Here is a 20,878-nt window from a genome sequence, read left to right as displayed (position 1 = left end):
GGACGGCTAACGTATTAGTCACCGGTAATCACCTTGGGGTATTCCCCTAAACATTTGACCGACACAGTTCCCACTTCCAGTTATTGATCATTTCACTCTCACGCTACCATGTGCTAGCCGTCCCAGCTAACACAGTTGATAGAGCGACTACTGCGGTGAAGCAGGATTCCCAGGTTCGAACACCGGACCCGGTCGCATTTTTCTTTGACTACGAACTTTCTGTGGAAGTTGTATCGCTTTCCTCTGTAGCCGCATGGCTGTGCTTGGATGCATGCCACAGAATAATTACTCCATTAGTACAAATCTATTTTACCGTAGGAGATTCTCCTTAACCTTTGCCCATAAAATCGGGTTTTGCATATCTAAGCTTCCTTTTTGTGGTTTAAACAAATGAACAAAAATTATTCATTCCTCTCTGTAAATGAGAGAAGGGAAATTATGGAAACACCAGCTTTCTTGACCCGTTGGTCGCGGTAAATTTCTGGAATGACCTGCGTATTTTTAACACTCGTGTGCGTATTTTACTGATTGTACCTTATGGTGTTGATAAGCTTTAAGTTAACAGAGAATTACTGTTCCGAGATATCATATGGGTTTGAGCCGTAATTAATCAGTTCGATTTTAGTTAACAACTAAGTAAATTAGCGTTCATCACGAATCCCAGTTGAAGATACTTAGCTGCTTTTTATGCTGGCAGTTTATTCGCAGTCTATTTGGAGAAACGAGTGTAAACAAATTGCTCATTTTCAAAACAGCAGTCCATGTCTTGTGGGGAACGCTTGAAGGTGTTCAAACTGAATTTATGGCTAACAATTTAAGATCAGTATGTGCTTCCTAATAGTATTTGAGCTTCGGAATTGCACCAGGAAATTTCCGAATCAGGAATGCATGCTGGTAAACAAACAGACATTTTAGAAAGCGTTTGTTATATATTATGGCGGAGAGTAGTTTGTTCCCGCAAACGCAATCAAATTTGGCACCTTCGCAGTCTTTATTTCTCTGTGTTTTTAATTTTCAAGGCAAAGCGAATCACATTTGCTTTATCTCCAACAGTGCGCACATCTTCATGGATTAAAATAAAGCGCCGGGCTTTCCCCGGACCGGCTCTCTAACATTCTGACTATAGTGCAGGCGGACAAAATAAACACGTGAAAACAAGATTTAAAAGAAAGCTCACCACTCGATGCACGCACGTCGTTAAAGATGCAACATCAGGCAAGAGGCGGCCACGTACTCAAAGTGTCACAATGGGCTGAAACGAGGCAACATTAAGTGCCGCTATCTGGTAGATTCATGACATTGTTGGCCATCGGCGCATGCCTGCCCTAGGCTCATCAGGAAAGAAGACACCTCGGGTGTCACGAACGATCGAAAACTTTCGAGACAGGCTCTCTAAAATCGGCTAGAACGTGAAACCTAACGCTTAAAACGCAGAGATGTCGTCCCATCTGGCTCAATATAGACTCGCTTCAGGCCCAGATGCATTCAAGGAAGACGGCCGTGTCTTGTCGCACACGAGTGAGTTGCTGGATCGCTCTATTACTCTGCTACAAACGGCCACCCTTGGTCACTCTAGCGATTCGTAGAAGAAAAAGTACTCTATAGCCTCTTGCAGTGCTGCTTGCAGGGTTCAGAAAAAATGTTGCTTTTACTGCCTTGATTTTATGGCACCTTCTTCTATTAGGTCCGAATCTGTCATGTATGCCTTTGTTTGACTTGGACCTGTAATACCATGCGCTGCAGCGCAATCGTCAGTAAATCTAAAAATGGGCCACTTTCATGCAGTTCCAAAACTTGAGTACGTTTTAGATATGTTTCACGCTTGCGCTAGATGGCTTGTACACGAATGCTACTAATAGGTTCTCAGGGAAAAACGAAATTTCGCTCTGCTTGACGGAATCTTGTTAATTCGGGAAGGAGGCTTACAAAATATGTTAGTGTATAAAAAGCAATGCAGAGGAAATAATTAACGCGAACTTGCCGCCATCAGAGACACTTACAAGCAATGATTTTACTTGTTTGAGCAATGTACATGGCTAGGATGCATGTTTCTTAATATTGAGACAAAGTTTCTCCGTACTTGAGGCCGAGTGAGCATCTTTTAAGCCCATATAAGGTTTCTAGTGTTCTACTTCGCCTGCATAATTTCACTTGTACTGCGAGAATAAAAGCAAAACTCGTAACGAGCATACAGTTTTCACATACTTAGCCAGTACAACGTTAATAAACAGTTAGCCCCTCCACTCTGGAGAAATAGCAAAGTTCACTATTTCTACACGCTCCAACAGCCCCCTTCTGGGTGCTAGTGTAGAAGGTGGGGTAGGTGAAAGGTTTCGCTATTGATTCCAGTTTAATTTTTAGAATGATAAAAGCAATGTTAGTTGTAAGTACTTGCACTTCGCAGAGAGCAAGGGCCACCCAAACGTTACTCACTATTACATGACCAGTTCGTGAAGTCTTAGTCTCCCCGTCGCATATCGAGCTGCACGCTTCTGTATGCGTTCCAGTATATCTGCATTCTTCTTCGTTGCCAGATCCCATACCAAGCTCGTGCACTTTAGGATTGAGCATATATTTGCGATGTACAAAGTTTGTTTCAGTTGCAGTGGAGCATGTCTGAAACTGCGTCGCAAAAAGTTCAGCAACACGCTGGCCTTTGCCATTAAATACTATTCATGAACGTTCCTCGACACCATACTAAAAAGTAAAGCCTAGGCATTTGAACTGTGCCAAAACAGACAACTTAATGTCGTTGATAAAATAATCTTCAATGAAAGGCTATTTGTAGCATCGATGCGTTTAATCCCAAAACTACAGAAAATAACACCGACAAGTTTGACGAACCAATATAGTGGTGCAATTTGAGAAGACACTTTTACAAAAGTACGATTAGTACTAACGAAGCAAGCAAGCAGGTTGTGGAATGATCTACCACAGGACGCCGTGCATCACATCAACGCCATCCATTTCAAGAACGCCATCAAGACCATAGTTGTTTAACTATCATGTCCATCCCTCATGTAATGCCCCATTCCAGGGGCCTTTGAGGTACCAAATAAAAAAGAAAGGATAAGACGCGAGACGGCAGAATATATGATAAAATGTGTATGATTGAAATGCAAGAAGAAACAAAGTTCAGAACCAGTTCAATCAATAATAAGAGTTTCCGAGGGGAAAATGTACCGAAGGCTTAAATCATGCACACACTACACTCGTAAGTTGTTACAGCGATCCTATGCACAACAATAATTGCATTGACCGTGCGTTCGCAATCTGACTCAAGGAAACACCTGACCGTCTGTCACGATGGCTGGGGCATATTTGTCTCGAAGGCATCGCAAGCACCTCACGCTGCACAGCATATCTTAAGCTGTCCCGTCGGAGGTGGCTTACTGACAAGCCGTTCTACATCTCCGTTCATCCAAGTGTCAGTAGATATGGACGTCGTCCAGAGAGTCGACACGAAGCTACGACCTCGCAGCGCAGGCGTTTAGGGCGGAGCGAAGTTTGTAAGCGGCCGTCGCGGCCGACTAATTGCGTCCAATTTGGGCACGCGGAATGGCCTCTTGGTGCAAAGGCGCTGAGGGTTATTGGGAATTGGGGAGAGAGGGCGGGAAAGGAGAGTGCCTCACTGAGGGCTGGAATGGCAAGCAGGCAGGCAAATGTTTTTCCCTAATGAGATAACGCAGGGCACAGCGGGCGCGCGATACCAGCCTGAAAGAGCGACTTTTACTGCATCGTTCTGCGTCACTCCTCTCTCGGAATTCACTTCGACAGAAACGAAGGCAAAAAATGTTATACTAGGAAAGGAACGCGTTAATTCTCATTAAGCGGACCTGGCCACAGAATATGAGAAGGGAAATCGTATTGTTAGTTGCGCGACCTTGCTGTGCTATGTTGGGAATATATTATCATTCTGGTTTGCTTTGGTTTGGTTTATGTGGGTTTAACGTCCCGAAGTGACTCAGGCTATGAGAGACGCCGTAGTGGAGGGCTCCGAAATAATTTCGACCACCTGATGTTCTTTAACGTGGACTGACCTCCCACAGTACATGAGCCTCTGGAATTTCGCCTCCATCGAAATTCGGCCACCGCGGCCGGTACCGAGCCCGCGTCTTTCGTGTCAGCAGCCGAGCACTATACCACCAATATCATTCTGTGTAGATTTTTGTTCATCTTCCCATCAAATGACAGCCAGGTCCTCTACCGGGCATCAGGCTCTAGAGATATGCTCTTGAAAACATGAAAAATGAGAAGAGCTGTGCGCCATTGTGAATACCATACCAAATGCATGAGGGAACCAGGATTCTCAAAACACATTAGAAGTGATATTAGAGTTCGCTATTGGTCAGCGATTACAGGCTCCTGCGTCATTGACTCTACTGAGTGGCAGTCGCAGCACAAAGAATCCGGCAAATTCAAATTCTGTTCACTTTTTTTCGCCTATTAAAATGGCAGCTATAAGAACTCGGTTTTTCAGTACCTGACTCCGGAACCAGCTTACATATTGGGCAGCATTTCTTGCTCACCCACTGTTTAATGGGGATGCTTGCAGAAGTCCCTGCGTTCTCAGTTGCCTGCTCTCCAGCGCGCTTCCCCCAGGTGATAGAGAGAGTAAACAGCCTCTTCCTGCTCTACTACTCTGGCTGAGACAGGATTCATTTGAAGTTGATAAACTTGATATGAAGTCACGGGATTCCTGAGAGCAATGCATCCAAGTGCGATGCGACGCGCTCTGGTGGAGTCACTGAGTGCGCTCGTAGGAAACGGAATATAAACCGGAAAAAAAATGGCGGAGAAGGAAAGACATGCTCACGGTGGGCGCAATACGAAGTGGGTCAACCTATTAACTTACGTGGTCTATACGGTGAAAATTCGCCCCGCGGGGCATTGCGTTCGACGGCTTAGAATTCTTGTCCTAATGAGGGTCTAGCACGTGGAACGTGTCGTATGGGTTCCGCTACCGTTTGACGTTTGGTTCATGAAGCGGTGGTTTTATAATGCCTGAAAAAGCCTATGGTATTTCTGCATAGAGCGCAAGGAGTGCGTCGACCATGGTCAGGTATTAGGATCAATAAAGAAAAAGCAGATATAGATTCTCTCCCTGCCTCTTTGAATAAAAGTGTATTCTCTCATTCAAAGGCGAGACTTTTGAAGCGCCTCAAAATCTCCCTTGAAGTAAGAGTAAAGAGTAAATGAACATTAATTTTTTCCCCGCTTAAATTATTTCTTCTTATTATCTTCTTCAGTACATCATATGGCAGCAAGGGGTTTTGATCGAGAATCGGAGCTCTCATCAGGCCGCTGTATAACCTCTGAGAACAAGCTGAAAACGAGATCAGTTTTCCTCTGACTTCGTCGTCACATAAATCTACAGAGACCGACTTGTTAGCCTATGCTTAGCGAATCCTAGATACGTACAATTTTAAAGAGGACGTAGTTTATGAACGCAATTTTTTATATATTGCAAGATTCAACCATAAGAATCATTATATCCCCAGATCTCCCCCCGGTCGGCTTGAGTCTTGCTATAAACGTTACTGCCATCGTCAAAAGCGTTCCTCGTTGGTTTTCTAGAGCAGTCTTAACCAGAGGCGAGCGATGCACAAACTTTGAGCCCATTATGTTCCTTTCCTTTCCTCAAATCCAAAGAGGGTTTGCAGTGAAAATAAAGCAAGATTCAGAACGAGACTCTTATTGACTTCTTGCAAGTGGGCCTAGTAGTCGTTCTCGGCCTCAAACGGGAAATTAGTGCAGTGCAAATAACATAAACTAAGAAATTGGGAGGCAACTTCGACCACGGAACAGTGTAGCCTTCACCTGAAAGAAAGGGATTGCACAATGGGAGCACGAAAGTTGCTCTTCGTTCGAAATTAATGTGCGCTTGTTTGCCTCATTTCCTTAGCAGTGAATATATTCGATGAAAGAGGCAGGATATTTAATCAACTGCGCTACGTGGGCCAGGGAGGCCCGCATCGGTACGTACCGCACTGGGGACCACCTGAAATCAATTTGTAGCGAAGAGCCTCTCCCAAGCTGCGCTGCATAATCTCTTCTACTAGCCGGCCCAAAACTAAACTACATTTCGTGTAAATGGGGCCAGTGCTACCCAAGTGGTCGTGGAACAAGGGCATCTAAGAGGAAATGCACTTCAGCCTAACGACCCGAAAGAATGAAGGCAAGATAGGAAAGCCGAACACTGGCCCTCCGGCCGAAAACAAGATTCCCAGGTTCGTGTATACCTAAAGGCATGGCCGCCTTTCTTCGGTCTATCTTCCAATGACATTACAGGCTGATTCGAAGGCCCTCCGGTCTCTTTCCTTCTCCGATCCCGTGTTTCGACGAACAAAACGAATAAACGAAGGACGAGGGAGGGCAGAAGCAAGAGGTGAGGACGCGGAGGAGGAGACGCGCATCTGTTTATGGCACGTAAACGCGGTCTTTTCTCCAAGGCGCCTCTTCCGTGTTGCCATACCGCGCGAATCGTTCACTACCTGCGGGTACGTTTTCTTCTCTCCTTGCCTGCGCCTCATACTCAGCCCCTGCTCATCGCTCCAGCCTTTTGACGTCTCTTTGCATCGTAAGGTGTTCACGTCTCGCTGCGCACTAGGCTCCTGGTGCTTGGTTCCGGTTTCCCACGTGTCTCGGGATTCACAGAATCTGGTGCGTCTCCTATCAATTTCGTCGCGCCCAGCCTAGCCACTGAAAGACCTTCAGATAGCCTGGAGGTAAAGTGGACGAAACATTTTCAGTTTTGAATTTCGATCCAAACATCGCCCAATCAACCACTGTACGTCCAGCGGACGTACGATGTACGTCCCTTAACGGATGTTCGGATATCCGTGGGAGATCCGCCGATCTCCGACGGATCTCCGAGGGACGTCCGACGGAGGTACATTTATAACTGAAAAGATCTCCCACGGACATCCGATACGGATATCCGCGGATATCCGCAGCGGATATAAAGAGGACGTTGGCATATTGCAGGCCTTGGTGACTGCAGCCACTAATATAACTGTCGTATACTAAATGAGTTTATATACAAGCCCGCAAAGTGTTCTATATCAGGCACAGGCCTCATCGTACGTCAAATGCATATGCCTATAGGAAGAAACCAAACACAAAGCAAGTTGTCTTAAAATAAAAATTTTATTAAAGGCATTAATGCATGCTTTCAACCTTCAAGAGGCATTCTTCACGCTTGACGCTGGAGAGGTCCCATGCAATAGGATGGGCTACTGTATGCAGGTTGTATTCTCATGTTGACTCTGTTGTAAAAAAGAAGTTTTTCCCAAGAAAACAAACAAAAATGCAAAAATACTGTCACTGAAAGGGTACATGATTTTTGCAATTCAAGATACTGCCACTGAAGATCATAATAAAAAATACTATAGCTAGAACATACCTGCTGACTATGTCACACATTCACAACCATCAATTGCACGAACCATCCACATACGTGCTGCAAAGGAAAAGATGAAGAGTGTATGAGGGGAGCTGATAATTTCAACACACTTCGAACTTACATGTAGACCAATGCTCTGTAGTGCAAACTACAACACGGTTGCTCTGAATGGGCTGGTCACGTCCGTGCAGCAATCCTGAGGGAACAAGTGGACAGGCTGTGAGAGTGGGCAACATGCACTTACACTGCAATTAATACATACCTGTTGACACTACGACGTGGCACATTTGCAACAATCAATTGCACGAGCTGTCCACATACACGCTGTAAAGAAAAGGAAAAATTAATTTCAACACACTTCGAACTTACATGTGGACTGCTGCTTTGTAGTGCAAGCTATTACATGGTTGCTCTGAATGGGCTGGTCACGTCCGTGCAGCAATCCTGAGGGAACAAGTGGACAGGCTGTGAGAGTGGGCAACATGCACTTACACTGCAACTAATACATACCTGTTGACACTACGACGTGGCACATTTGCAACAATCAATTGCACGAGCTGTCCACATACACGCTATAAAGAAAAAGAAAAATTAATTTCAACATACTTCGAACTTACATGTGGACTGCTGCTTTGTAGTGCAAGCTATTACATGGTTGCTCTGAATGGGCTGGTCACGTCCGTGCAGCAATCCTGAGGGAACAAGTGGACAGGCTGTGAGAGTGGGCAACATGCACTTACACTGCAACTAATACATACCTGTTGACACTACGACGTGGCACATTTGCAACAATCAATTGCACGAGCTGTCCACATACACGCTGTAAAGAAAAAGATGAAAAATTAATTTCAACATACTTCGAACTTACATGTGGACTGCTGCTTTGTAGTGCAAACTATTACATGGTTGCTCTGAATGGGCTGGTCACGTCCGTGCGGTAATCCTGAGGGAACAAGTGGACAGGCTGTGAGAGTGAGCAACATGCACTTACACTGCAACTAATACATACCTGTTGACACTACGATGTGGCACATTTGCAACAATCAATTGCACGAGCCATCCACAGGCACACTGCAAAGGAAAAAGTGAAAAATGCATTTGGGGAGTTGGAAATTTTAACACTACGAACTTACATGTAGACTGCTGCTCCGTATTGCAACCTGCTATACCAGAACAGTAGCACAACAGGCTACTCACGTCTATGCAGCATCCCTGAGGAAACAATTCCACAGACTGAGAGAGTAGGCAACATTTGCCATGCAACTGCAACCTACCATTGAACACAGAGGTGAAGTAAAAGATAATGCATCCCACGAATGTTGGTGTAGTCCGCAGTGCTACGGGCTAGAAAAATTCTGTACGAGATTAGAAAACATAAAAGGGAGACAGGTGTACTTACTTTTGTGTTTTCAGAGATGTGCAAGATTTAGCAGCATCTGTAAGAGCTGCAACCGTAGCTGAGACAGGGTTACAGCAGGAATGACTTGTCTTGGCAATGGTGGATTATCGAAATCTGTCAGATGCTGTCACTCGGTAGTACTTCCCCAATAAAAGCAAGCTCTGTCACAGTGACTCTGTGGCTAGGGTACTTTACTGTTGAGCCCGAGAACATGGATTCAATTAATCTTGAAATCTTGACTGCATTTTGATGGAGGCAAAATGCTAGAGGCCCGTGTACTGCGTGTTGTCAGTGCATGTTACAAAATCCCAGGAGGTCGAAATTATCTGCAGCCCTCCACTTCACTGAAAGCTCTTCACTGAAACATGGAAGATTTGACCTTGAAAGTTAAGCCCGCACGAAATAAGCTGCCCTAGTTCAGTGACAAATGCAGACAAGAACTCACTGGCAGAGTCTGGCTTTGACATTCCAGCAAATACACCTACAACAAAAAGTGCAGCTCTGCTACATTCAAGAACCTGATATTGAATTATCCATAACTGCATTCTAGAACTTTTAGGAATTGGGAGCAAATCAATATTAAAGGAAAGTGTAACAGAACTGACTTCAGGAGCTCTATGAGACAGCATGTTTCTGAGCTGGTGCTCAAGACCATAATGACAGTATTCCCCGGGTGGCATAGAGGTCAGCGCTGAAATATTCAGTCTCTCGCGGTGCAAGACAAGCTGTATCAGAAGGATGTGCCTTCAGAACCTTGAGCAGGGATGATAATGCCGAGTGCGAAATGTTTTCTTTCAGGGCCCACGCCCGCAGTGCTGTCGCCAGATAGCCAGACTCGGCGGCTGGCTTTCGGTTGGGGCAATCAGCAGGGTGCTCAGAAGCTGTATCACAACTTGAAGCCGATGAACACGGGGAACCTAAAGACACGGCTGGCGCCACTTCTGGGAGGTCTAGTGTTGCTGCTATGTCGCTCACGGCAGTCACTTGTTCACTCTGGAGTGCACGGCTGTCAAAGAATGAGTCTGATAGTGGAGTGGCACTGTCACTGGAAGCGGCAGATGACACAGTAGAAGGGGCAGGCGCGGGTACCGTCCTTTGGCGACTGCATCGCCCAAAGTTCTCGAAAACCGCCTTTGTTTCGCGCGAGGCTTTTGCCCGTGTGTAAGGCTTCTCCTCGATTTTGGTTTTAGGCATTTCGGAAAGCGCGTTGAGACGTCAAGCAACTTGCATCGAAAAACAAGACGAAATGGGTGGCTCGGTTCACCTTGGCACAATGAAATCACGAAACAACACACTACCGCACAGGCTGTTCCTGGGTCCGATGCACGGTCGCGAGCATCGGTCGTGCGGTTGGCGCGATGGTGGGGTTATGTGCGGAGTTGCTATACACTACCATGTGCCTTAAAATGTAATTGCAAAAAAAAGCAATAAAAAACATACCAATATTTCAAATTTTTACAATAGTTTTAACAATAAAACATTTTATTTTAAAACTGCTATCTAAATCACTAGTATCTGGCTACATAATGAAATTGACTGTTTTCATAACTTTTCTATCGCAAGACACCACCAGAGGCTGCACTAGTCTGCACCTCATCCGCCTAAGGCCAAGTCTGGCCAAGCCAAGCGCATATCTAGCGCGCATTTTGTATTTGTGCTCGCCGTGGTGCACTGCACTGCGTTCGTCGGAATTCCGCGTTATTGTGTGACGCTGTCAACATCGCCGCATCGGTGCGACAAGCTGCAGGTAAGTCACCTTGCGATCAAATCTGAGATGTCATGTAGTAAATTATTGCTTTCTAGGTGAACTCTTTATATATTTCAGGCATGTACGCAATCGTGGAATTCAATGACACACGCGAAGTGGAATTAGTTCCATGCACGTGGGTGAACGGCGACAAATGCCTGTGGCCTAACGTCACTGCGGACAAAGCAGTAAGGCTGGTGCGGCGTGGCGATCCCCCCAGATCCGACTTCGTAACGTACGCTGCAAACGTGAAAGGAGTATTCCGTAAGAATAAACCGCTGGTTTTGAAATGACAGCAGTGGTCAAGCTTTTTTTTTTTTTTAGGCACATATGAAGAAGGTCGGAAGAAGCTCGAGCTCGCTCGCTACACTTCCGACCTTTCCACTGAGGAGAGCACGCCGAAGCGGAGGCGAATCGTGCGGCCTAAGCGTTTTAGCGACAGCGACTCCGAACTGGAAGATTATCCTGCCGCCCCACATGGACTGCTGGAGCCAAGGAGCACTCGTACGTTGTTTTATTAAGGCGAAAACATTTAATGCCTCATACTGTCGTGACGAAATTGTGTCAGCAAGTGTGTCTGCATTTTGGCGTCACTATAGTATACTTGAAAAAAAAAAATTGTGTCGAGGCTTGGAATCGAACCAGGGCCTCCGGTATTCGAAGCGAAACGGTACCGCTCCGCCACAAAGGTTCGGGGTTTGATGTTGAATAAAGGCGCATCTAATGAATGCATGGGTTTCATAAATAAAATAAGAAAAGAAACACAAAATAAAAAATGAAATAAACAGTGCGCCAGGAAACGCTTTCGCCTTACAGCATTTTAGAGAGCCAAAGTGCCCCTGAATTTTTATTCTATAGGTTCGTTTGTTTGCGGACGCGCGAGTTTCAAAATGAGTCCGTTTCCCTACGCGCGCGTTATCGTCTTGTGTTGAGTATGCAGGCACGTGCTATGGCATTAGTCATTTCTTTAAAAAGTCATGCCTGAGGCTTATTAGCATGCCATACTTATATATGTTAAAGTAACTGATCGTAAAGCAACCAGCTGTAGTACTTTATTTTATTCTTTTTTCCTCACCATAAAGTGCTGAAAATAAAAACTATTCTGCATTTATCTTTTCCTTGCAAATATCTGAACGTTTCAAACATAGCATGGTAGCATATATATGGTCCTAACCAGCACATTCTAGTTGGCCAAAATGCCGCAATGTTCAGTGTTTTCTAAGTTTGCAATTTGGGGTTGTTATTTTCTCAGCCTGCAGCAAGAAAGGGAGTGTGGCAGCACTGAGCTGTAGTGATGAGGAAGGCACTGCTACTGGTAATCACCTTTAATTTACATTTTGAGTTTCTATTTCGTATTGCAAATATTAATTTGTTTCATGTGCATTCATGCACAGGTGATGTGGCCCCTCATGCTGAAGTGCCAGCCAACTGTGGAGAGCAAGGTAAGTAAATTTTATTTCCGTTTTGTACAGCTGGCACGTGCTATAGCATTTAAGGAATTTCATTACAAGACTGCTCATTAAGGCATATCAGGCAGGCATGTCAACGTGCCTGAGCTGCAGAGCTGAATTGTTTTTATTTTACGTCTTTATAAATTGTGCTGGATGTAAGGACTCTGTTGCATTTATCTCTGCCCTCTGAGCACCTGAATGTTGAAATCAAAGCATGGTAGTATGCGCTACTAACATTCCTGATCAGGTTCTATACAGCCAGATACCACAATTGCATTCTTATTTTGCAAATTCGATTTATTCTTTTGCTTAGCCCATCACTTCAATGGAAGACCAGTGGCGGCACAGAGCGGTACGCCAAGGGAAGCCACAGGTAGATAGATACCTTTAATTTACAGTTTGAGTTTCTAGTTTTCTATTGTGAATATTAATTTAAATTCCTTGTTCATGAATACACAGCTGACTTGTCCGTTGAAAGCGAAGTGCCAGCAAGCCCTTCTCAGCAAGGTAAGTAATTTCTGTAGGGCAGTTGTGTTATTGCTTCTTTGTATCCCAATGCCGTTGTTTTATAATACCCAACAGTTGAAATTTCTCTTCGCATTCTGCAATTTTATTAGCTGTTACCTGTTTTCACATCAATACATGGCAGCAGTTAGTGGTGTCCAGCTTTAAGGGGCTCTGAGGACATATGTCAACTTTACCTGCATCAATCATCCTCTTAGTGAATACCATGCTTGCGTAAGTCAGAGAAGACCTTAAAATGAGGTACAAGTATTGCCACTGTTAACAGTTTTTTGCAAGCTAACTATGAATGAGTGTGATTGTTGCATGCAAATCCTTTGTGCCAGCCTACACCGTCATCCAGAAAGTTATCACGAGTCCCTTCTGGTCTTTACATCACCAATTATTATCTAATGGTGGTGGTAAAGGTTCCCATTTTTGGTATCCGATTTTATGAGCCAAAAATGTCTTAATTGCTGTTGAACAAATTGAATATAGCATAGTGTAACAAAAGGAAAATTCAAAAACTACTAGCAGATGCACGGTTGTTTATCCACTGTCTACCTTTTAGCTGCAGCTAAAAGGTAGCTTGCAGTTGAAAAGGTTGCCTTTCCAACTGCAATGTATCATGGGTAATGAACAGAATTGTTTTTTCTCTTGATTCTTTAGAACCTCAACGTAAGGAAACAGTTATGAGCAATGGTGAAAGCTACTTCATTTTTTTTTTGCTTAATAACTGCACTTGTTGGAGTTCTCAGAGCTGTTAGGCTAATGTCATCCTTTTTTGTCTTTCAGGTGGTGCGCATAATTGTTATAGGTGCCTTGGTTTTGCTGGTGAGTTCTGGGTTTCTTGCTGTTAGGATTTTTGACAGAATTGTAACCAGTTTCTTTATGCCTGCAGATTTCCAGAGACGAGTAATTACAAACTTCGCCATTATAAGGCATACGCAAGCAGAAATATTGGAGCTGCTTTCTGCCAACACAGTGCCACGCAATCAAGTGGCAGATAATGACGACCCTGTTGTCAGCGAGCCTTTTGGCTCAGTAGAGGAATTAAAGGCATTTGATTCCAACCTTACTCCTGAACGGAGAAATGCCCTGGTGAGTGACTGCCGTTAGCATATCTGTTCGTGTTGCAAGTGTGAGGAGTTAAGGTTGTTTTCAGATGTGTTTGGTACACTTTTATGTATGAAACAGCTAAACCATTACTACTATGGTTTTTGTTTTTGCTGATGGCAGCTTAATTGTCTTGCACAGCTCAGAAACCAGTTCCCTTTGTTTTTTTGCGGTAGGTGGTGATGTGATGGTAATGTTGGTTTCTTGTAGCTTAGCAGTCACACTAAGCCCTTTGCCAAGTGAAAGCAGTTGCTGAGGTTGGCAACTCCGCAACTGCACTATCATATTCGATGAGTCTAGGGAGTACTAATTACTGCTGGAGATATGCTGATGCCTTTATTTCTTCTTGCATTAAGAACCAGTTAGGAAAGATCGAGGACCCACCGCAGTAGCTCAGTGGTAAAGGCGCTCATCTACTGAGCCGGATTACCCAGGTTCAAACCCGACCGCGGCAGCCGCGTTTCAATGGAGATGAAACGCAAAAGGCACCCATGTGCTGTACGATGTCGGTGCATGTTAAAGATCCCCAGGTGTTCGAAATTATTCCATGGACCTCCACTACGGCACCTCTTTCTTTCACTCCCACCTTCGTTCATTCTCTTACAGTGTGGTTCAGGTGTCCATTGAGATATGTGAGACAGATACTGTGCCATTTCCTTTCCTCAAAAACCAATTTATTAAGATCATGGAACAATATTGGTTCTTTTTTTTGCTTTGTTTTTCAAGCTGATCATAATTCATGCTGGTTTCATTGCTTTGTTAATGTTTTCATATTACTGTTTGTCCATTTGTTTGCACAGCTCTTTTAATTACAGCTTGCAAAGGCACTTAAGACCACCTGCCAATGCACTTTGTGAACCATGCTGTTGTGCTAGCTATGAACTCGAGGTGCTCTGTTCTAGATTGCACAGCTGCAGTGCTTTGGCACAAAATCAGTGCCCGTCACTGTACGGGCAATGATGGCGCAGCTAATGACTGACAAGGTTGCCGAGAACTTCTCGATGCACGGCAGGAAAGGAAAGGAGCGATTTGACGCTCTTAAACTTCGCACAGTCATCTTTGGTGAGTAAACATTTTCCAGGCAGATATTTTTGTTTCAACAGTGTGCATGCTAAAGTTGTAGCTCATGGTAAAAAACTGCACCACTAAGGCGGTCAGCAAGCATGACAATCACTTGTGATGCTGGCTCTTGGTGCTTGTCGGACACCCTCTGGGTGACAAATTTTCACAAGCCATTGTTTTCATGCAATCTATACTTTCAGACTCAGTCAAGAGGACAAAACTCCTTAAAGAAGTTACGCATGAAGATGTAGACACAGCAGTCAAGGAGTGGCTGCGCCGAGCCAAGGAGCGCTGCAATCAGAAATTATCACAAAATTCTGTACAATAAATGTTTGAAGTTTTGAAGAAATTTAATTCATTCTTTTGATGCTCAAAGGGCACCACAATCAGTGCCTCGCTCATGTTTTGCTGCCAGTATTAGTGAAATATCTGAGCTAACTTGTAGTTAGAGGAGACAAGTATTGACCAAAATTTTTAGTTGCATGTACTTGTGCCCAAAAAAGTTTTTTGGAATACAAATTATGAAAAAGCTGAACTGCTTGACAGACAAAATATGTAGCCACTGACTGAATGATGCGCTTAAATTTGAACTGCCTTGCCCAGCCTCCACAATGCAACCATAAATGCCTGGCTGCGCTTCTAGATACAGCCAGTGAATTGGATTTTCCTGCCTTTGGTATTCTGAAAGCTTTTGTCGGCCCTGTGTTTGCTACTGAATAATATTTATTAAATGCTTGAATTTCTCCAGTGGTTATGATTGCTTTTAATTTCAATATAATGCTTCCATAACAGATTCCTGCTGAGTGGAATGGTCTGTTGTTAAAAGTGCAGCTATGTTGTGAAGATATTTCAGATTGCATGTCAGAAAATGCGTGGACATGCCACAGTTAAAAAAAATTGTACTGCACACAAACTGACCTAAAGAAATGCAGCCAAAGGAAACACAAGTGGCTTTAGTTTATTGTTATTGCATGCAGCTACAAAGCCACTGTAAGGTTTAAGCAATTTTTCATATATTAAGCACTCCACTGTAGAAATTAAAATCAGCTTGTTGAAATTTACAATGCTCGGAAAAGCTACACATCAAAATATCCGTGAAAGGATATAAGCGGACATACCATGGACGTCCGGAATCGGATATCCCTCAGGCATCCGATAACGGATGTACCTCGGACATACACCGAATCTCCGATTCGTATATCCGGATATGGACGTCCGTAGGCATGCCCTACGGACATCCCCACCTGGCATTGGAGATTCGGATCTTAATCGTACGTACCACGGATATCCGTGGTTGACTGGGATCGAACACTCAGGAGACAGATGCTAGTTCAGACCAAATATGATGCGAGAACTACAACCATAACACCTCTATTTCTAACGCCGCGTGTCATGGAAAGGATGCAAGACGCGCTTGTTTCCGGAGTCACTACGTTATTTTGTGATTACAAAATAAAATAACCAAACAGATTCTGTTTCCTGGTTAAGTACCGCCTTTGCCAAAGTAACCGGGCGCAGGTGGTTTGTTATTTAGCCGCGTAGCGAAGCACCTGTGGCGGCCTTTAGCTCTGATTCTGTGTTAAGTAAGGTTAGCCTTTGTCCACACGTTCTGACACCTTTCGGCCTTTAGGGGGTGCCGTAAAGGCTGTAGTATACGGTTGAGAAGCAAAAACCTGTTGCTTGGTTACTTTTGGCAAAGCATGCGCTTTATAGGGCTGCAGTGATAGCTGCCCATAGGACATTAGCCGCCATATATGAAATTAGCGTTATAGCAGTAATCCTGAATGGAAAGCATCCCCGTTCACCGGCTGGTAAATAACATTACAAAATCTTAGCGCTCTAGAAACGTACCAGCTAGCGTGTAAAGGGCATAGCGGAATACCGATTACATTGATGTGTGCGCCCAGTGGCAGATGAAGGCTCAGCCTGGCCGCCTAGCACGAAGAATGCGTGCACAGTGGCAGCTAAGTGAGTCCTTGCGACAAAAGGTTTATTCATAGGGAGCCTAACTGTGCCTGTTGCCCTTTTGCGGTTAGGCTCCAATGCAGGAATGGTTGCACTTTCAGTGACTAATTGGCTGTAGCAATGCAGAGTGCCCTCTACAAGGCTGTCCCTTTCTGGCTTAGAAGGCACGTGACTTTAAATACTCTCATTTACTTCACTGGTTGCAGATGCTGAGAAAAACGAGGGCTGTCGGAAGGGCTTTTTTTTCCATGGGACCGAAAAAGCGGCTGGGAGGTAACAATATCCATTTCTTCACAACTGCTTCCAGAGAGGTTTGTCAAATTGAATTGTAAGCGTATGAGGATTTTCTGAAAAGGTCAACACTGGACGTCCTGGTTTGCATAATGCAGTGATCGAAAATGGCTGCTGTAGTTAAATAGCACTCGAAAACACTATACCTTCTTCTCAAAATTAGTTGTACTAATTTGCTAAGAGACTCACTAAATGAGTAACAAAATACCGTAACGCTCATACAAAAAGCGAAATTCGGGCCTCATCCGCCCCAAAATATAAATCAAAACGACAGACAAAAAGAAAGAATGGGGTAGCATCCTAAAACCGGTATTTGCATTTTTATGACCGAAGTTTTCTCCCAACTTCCCCTGCAGACCGCGTGCCTCTTCTGGTAGTATTGAAATTAATCCCTCACGAAAATGACACTTGAGCTGGCAGCTCTCCTTATAGAGTCGCACTTCCCGTGATCCGCTCAGCATTCAGCGGCTTTCAACTGGGTCTGTTGCTTCAGAAGCATTGGGGCAAATCTGCAGAAATGAAGAACCCCTATTATGCATGCTTGGGTCAGCACGTTCAATCTAGTGGCATGCAAATAAGTTTTTCGGCTGGGATTGCCCAGATGAATGAAGAGCAGCTGCATAACTTCAATGTTAAAAACCTTATGCCAAGCAACATTCATATTACAGTCTGTGCAAATAATAATGCATGTAGGAAAGAGCGAATGCGGGTGATAAGCACCAACCTTATGGCTTCTCATTTAAATTTCGTTTTTAATGCTTATGTTGTTGGGACGTCCTAGTACCGTTAACAAGCATGACACTAGCAAACACAGATTGCTGACGTTGCACTATGGGAAAGAAGGCATCAGGTCCTCATACTGGGCCTCAGCAACAATTAATATCTACTATGCGAGTAATTACTCATTAGCATCAATTCAAGTGCAGCCATACGAGTACAGGGGAGAGCTACACAGCTTTCACAAAAGCTTCTTGTGGAAGAAAAATTCATCCCGGTTTGGAGTCCGAACTCAGGACCACAGCCCCACAGGAGCACTCGTTATAGCAACTGAGCTTACCACGACGGCTGGCATGCGGAAGGGGCGAGAACGAATTAACCAGCAACCGCACTTGGGAATGGTGTTCGTTCAATGTTTACGGAAGCGTCCCAATGTGTAGTAGATTTGTATTAACGACGTAATTACTCACTACCATCCACCGATAATGTTTACGGGGACTGCCCTAAAGATTAGATGACACCGTTCCATTTCCGAGTTGTTGATCGATTCGCTCTCACCGTATACCATATGCTAGCCGTCGAGGTTTGCTCAGTTGGCAGAGTTACTTCCCTGGCTAGTCGGTGGTCCGAGTTCGATCCAAGGGCAAGGGCAAATTTGTGTTTAAACACAAAGCGTCTGTGGAAACTCTGTAGCATTTCTGTGTCACCGTATGGCTGCGCTTTGCTGGATGCTAACTAGTAATTACTGCATAACTTTAAATTTACTCCGCCCTGCAGGTTCAGCTAAACATTGCACCAACAACCAATATCTGGTGGGAATCCCATGAAGATATGCAGCCTTATTCGCATTTACAGACAGCCTAGTTTCTCGCATGATATGACCTGGTTTAATAAGATACAGGTAGAAATATTAAGCGTTGCTACTGCTCGCAGACACTGCAGTGGATGTGTTCTCCACGCTCGTGGGCTGTGGTATCTTCGTGACTGTAACCGTACAACTTGTCAAGGATTGTAGCCTGCACGGCTGCTTCATTGCACGAAAGCAAGGAATGCAATTCCGCCTAGTATGACGATGGACTATATGCCAAGTTCTACGTCGACTACGAAAAGACTCCTCGCCGCAGCGGAGATACCCACTCCTAACCAACTTAAGGTGTAAAAAACTTGACGCCAATGAATTCAACCTTTCAAGGTCCAGCCACTAGACACGGGCATTCATTATTGGCGCACTCAAGATATTGTATCGGAGGCACCTAACCCAGGGCACGCTAATAGTAATCGACCGACTGTATTTGGTTGCAACGAGTCAGATCTCTTTGTTCGCCACGGTACAAATTATTAGGACTGCGTAGAGACTCTTGAGCGCAGAGTGCATCACAAATTTCATAATAATACGTCTTTTATTGGGCCAGGAAAGACAGAAGACGCCATCGAACACTCGGATTACCATACGAATGTGGATATGTGGTAACGCGTCTATGATGCAAATGTGGAAGGACCTGATTTCGCCTCAGTTACTTCGTTGGTGCGAATGACCTCGCCGACATCCGAAAGCCATGCACTTTTTTACGGGAAATACGAGCACTCTGCGGCTACCAGGACTCTAATCAAGACGATAACAGAGAAGGGCAACCTACCGCAGGTTGCCTTCAATGCTTTAAATCCGATTATGAAAGAAGCCAACAGCCACAGAAACCAAGGGGCACAGGGGATTTTTTTTTTTTAATTTATTTATTTTGTTGTGCTGATCAATTCAGAATATTACTGAATATGTTATCGCTTAAAGCTAATTGATTAGAAAAGCAGAAGAAAAAACAACCACTGCCGCCGGTGGGATCCGAACCCACGACCTCCGAATTACGCGTCCGGTGCTCTACCTCTGAGCTACGGCGACGGCGGTCCAATCTTCTGCTTTCGGGGGTATTTATGTTTACAAGTAACTTAACCTTGAGAGTGTTCATCAGCGCCACCCACGTTCATAAGGGGCGGACGTGGAACGTCCTGAGTTCCCGCAGGTGTGACGTAGGACGTCATCGAACGGAGAGGGTGGAAGCTGCGTGAGAACCCTCTTATGCTTCCTATGGCGACAAGGCTGCCAGAACCGAGGCCCTCGCTAAGCAATTAAGCAAACAAGGGAAGGGGTATGAGGGGCTCGTTATAAATATGAAAGAAGCCAACAGCCACAGAAACCAAGGGGCACAGGGGATTTTTTTTTTTTTTTTTTTAATTTATTTATTTTGTTGTGCTGATCAATTCAGAATATTACTGAATATGTTATCGCTTAAAGCTAATTGATTAGAAAAGCAGAAGAAAAAACAACCACTGCCGCCGGTGGGATCCGAACCCACGACCTCCGAATTACGCGTCCGGTGCTCTACCTCTGAGCTACGGCGACGGCGGTCCAATCTTCTGCTTTCGGGGGTATTTATGTTTACAAGTAACTTAACCTTGAGAGTGTTCATCAGCGCCACCCACGTTCATAAGGGGCGGACGTGGAACGTCCTGAGTTCCCGCAGGTGTGACGTAGGACGTCATCGAACGGAGAGGGTGGAAGCTGCGTGAGAACCCTCTTATGCTTCCTATGGCGACAAGGCTGCCAGAACCGAGGCCCTCGCTAAGCAATTAAGCAAACAAGGGAAGGGGTATGAGGGGCTCGTTATAAATATGAAAGAAGCCAACAGCCACAGAAACCAAGGGGCACAGGGGATTTTTTTTTTAATTTATTTATTTTGTTGTGCTGATCAATTCAGAATATTACTGAATATGTTATCGCTTAAAGCTAATTGATTAGAAAAGCAGAAGAAAAAACAACCACTGCCGCCGGTGGGATCCGAACCCACGACCTCCGAATTACGCGTCCGGTGCTCTACCTCTGAGCTACGGCGACGGCGGTCCAATCTTCTGCTTTCGGGGGTATTTATGTTTACAAGTAACTTAACCTTGAGAGTGTTCATCAGCGCCACCCACGTTCATAAGGGGCGGACGTGGAACGTCCTGAGTTCCCGCAGGTGTGACGTAGGACGTCATCGAACGGAGAGGGTGGAAGCTGCGTGAGAACCCTCTTATGCTTCCTATGGCGACAAGGCTGCCAGAACCGAGGCCCTCGCTAAGCAATTAAGCAAACAAGGGAAGGGGTATGAGGGGCTCGTTATAAATATGAAAGAAGCCAACAGCCACAGAAACCAAGGGGCACAGGGGACTCAGGACGTTCCACGTCCGCCCCT

The 20,878-nt window shown here is 44.8% G+C and overlaps 1 protein-coding gene and 1 pseudogene across 2 annotated transcripts; one reads left to right on the top strand and one right to left on the bottom strand.

Annotated features, from left to right (window-relative positions):
- Positions 1–7,172: 7,172 nt before the first annotated feature.
- Positions 7,173–10,156, bottom strand: LOC149335752 (uncharacterized; annotated as a pseudogene). Its single transcript, XR_016284099.1, has 11 exons — positions 8,805–10,156; positions 8,680–8,749; positions 8,539–8,617; positions 8,308–8,476; positions 8,164–8,225; positions 8,057–8,097; positions 7,809–7,977; positions 7,668–7,729; positions 7,527–7,601; positions 7,406–7,462; positions 7,173–7,268 (listed from the first exon to the last, which is right to left on the bottom strand). The product of XR_016284099.1 is annotated as an uncharacterized LOC149335752 (transcript).
- Positions 8,990–15,016, top strand: LOC149335751 (uncharacterized). Its single transcript, XM_089552352.1, has 11 exons — positions 8,990–10,551; positions 10,630–10,815; positions 10,876–11,055; positions 11,804–11,866; positions 11,946–11,993; positions 12,316–12,375; positions 12,462–12,509; positions 13,299–13,337; positions 13,405–13,604; positions 14,522–14,681; positions 14,882–15,016. The coding sequence occupies exons 2-11, from the start codon at positions 10,632–10,634 to the stop codon at positions 15,007–15,009; spliced, it is 1,110 nt and encodes a 369-aa protein (XP_089408478.1). The 5' UTR covers positions 8,990–10,551; positions 10,630–10,631; the 3' UTR covers positions 15,010–15,016.
- The last annotated feature ends 5,862 nt before the right edge of the window (positions 15,017–20,878 follow it).

The sequence above is a fragment of the Amblyomma mixtum genome, chromosome 7, assembly GCF_055824585.1.
Source record: "Amblyomma mixtum isolate Tamu chromosome 7, ASM5582458v1, whole genome shotgun sequence".
NCBI lineage: Eukaryota > Metazoa > Arthropoda > Arachnida > Ixodida > Ixodidae > Amblyomma > Amblyomma mixtum.
The sequence above is the reverse complement of the archived record's forward strand: the minus strand, read 5'-3'. Positions and strand labels throughout refer to the sequence as shown.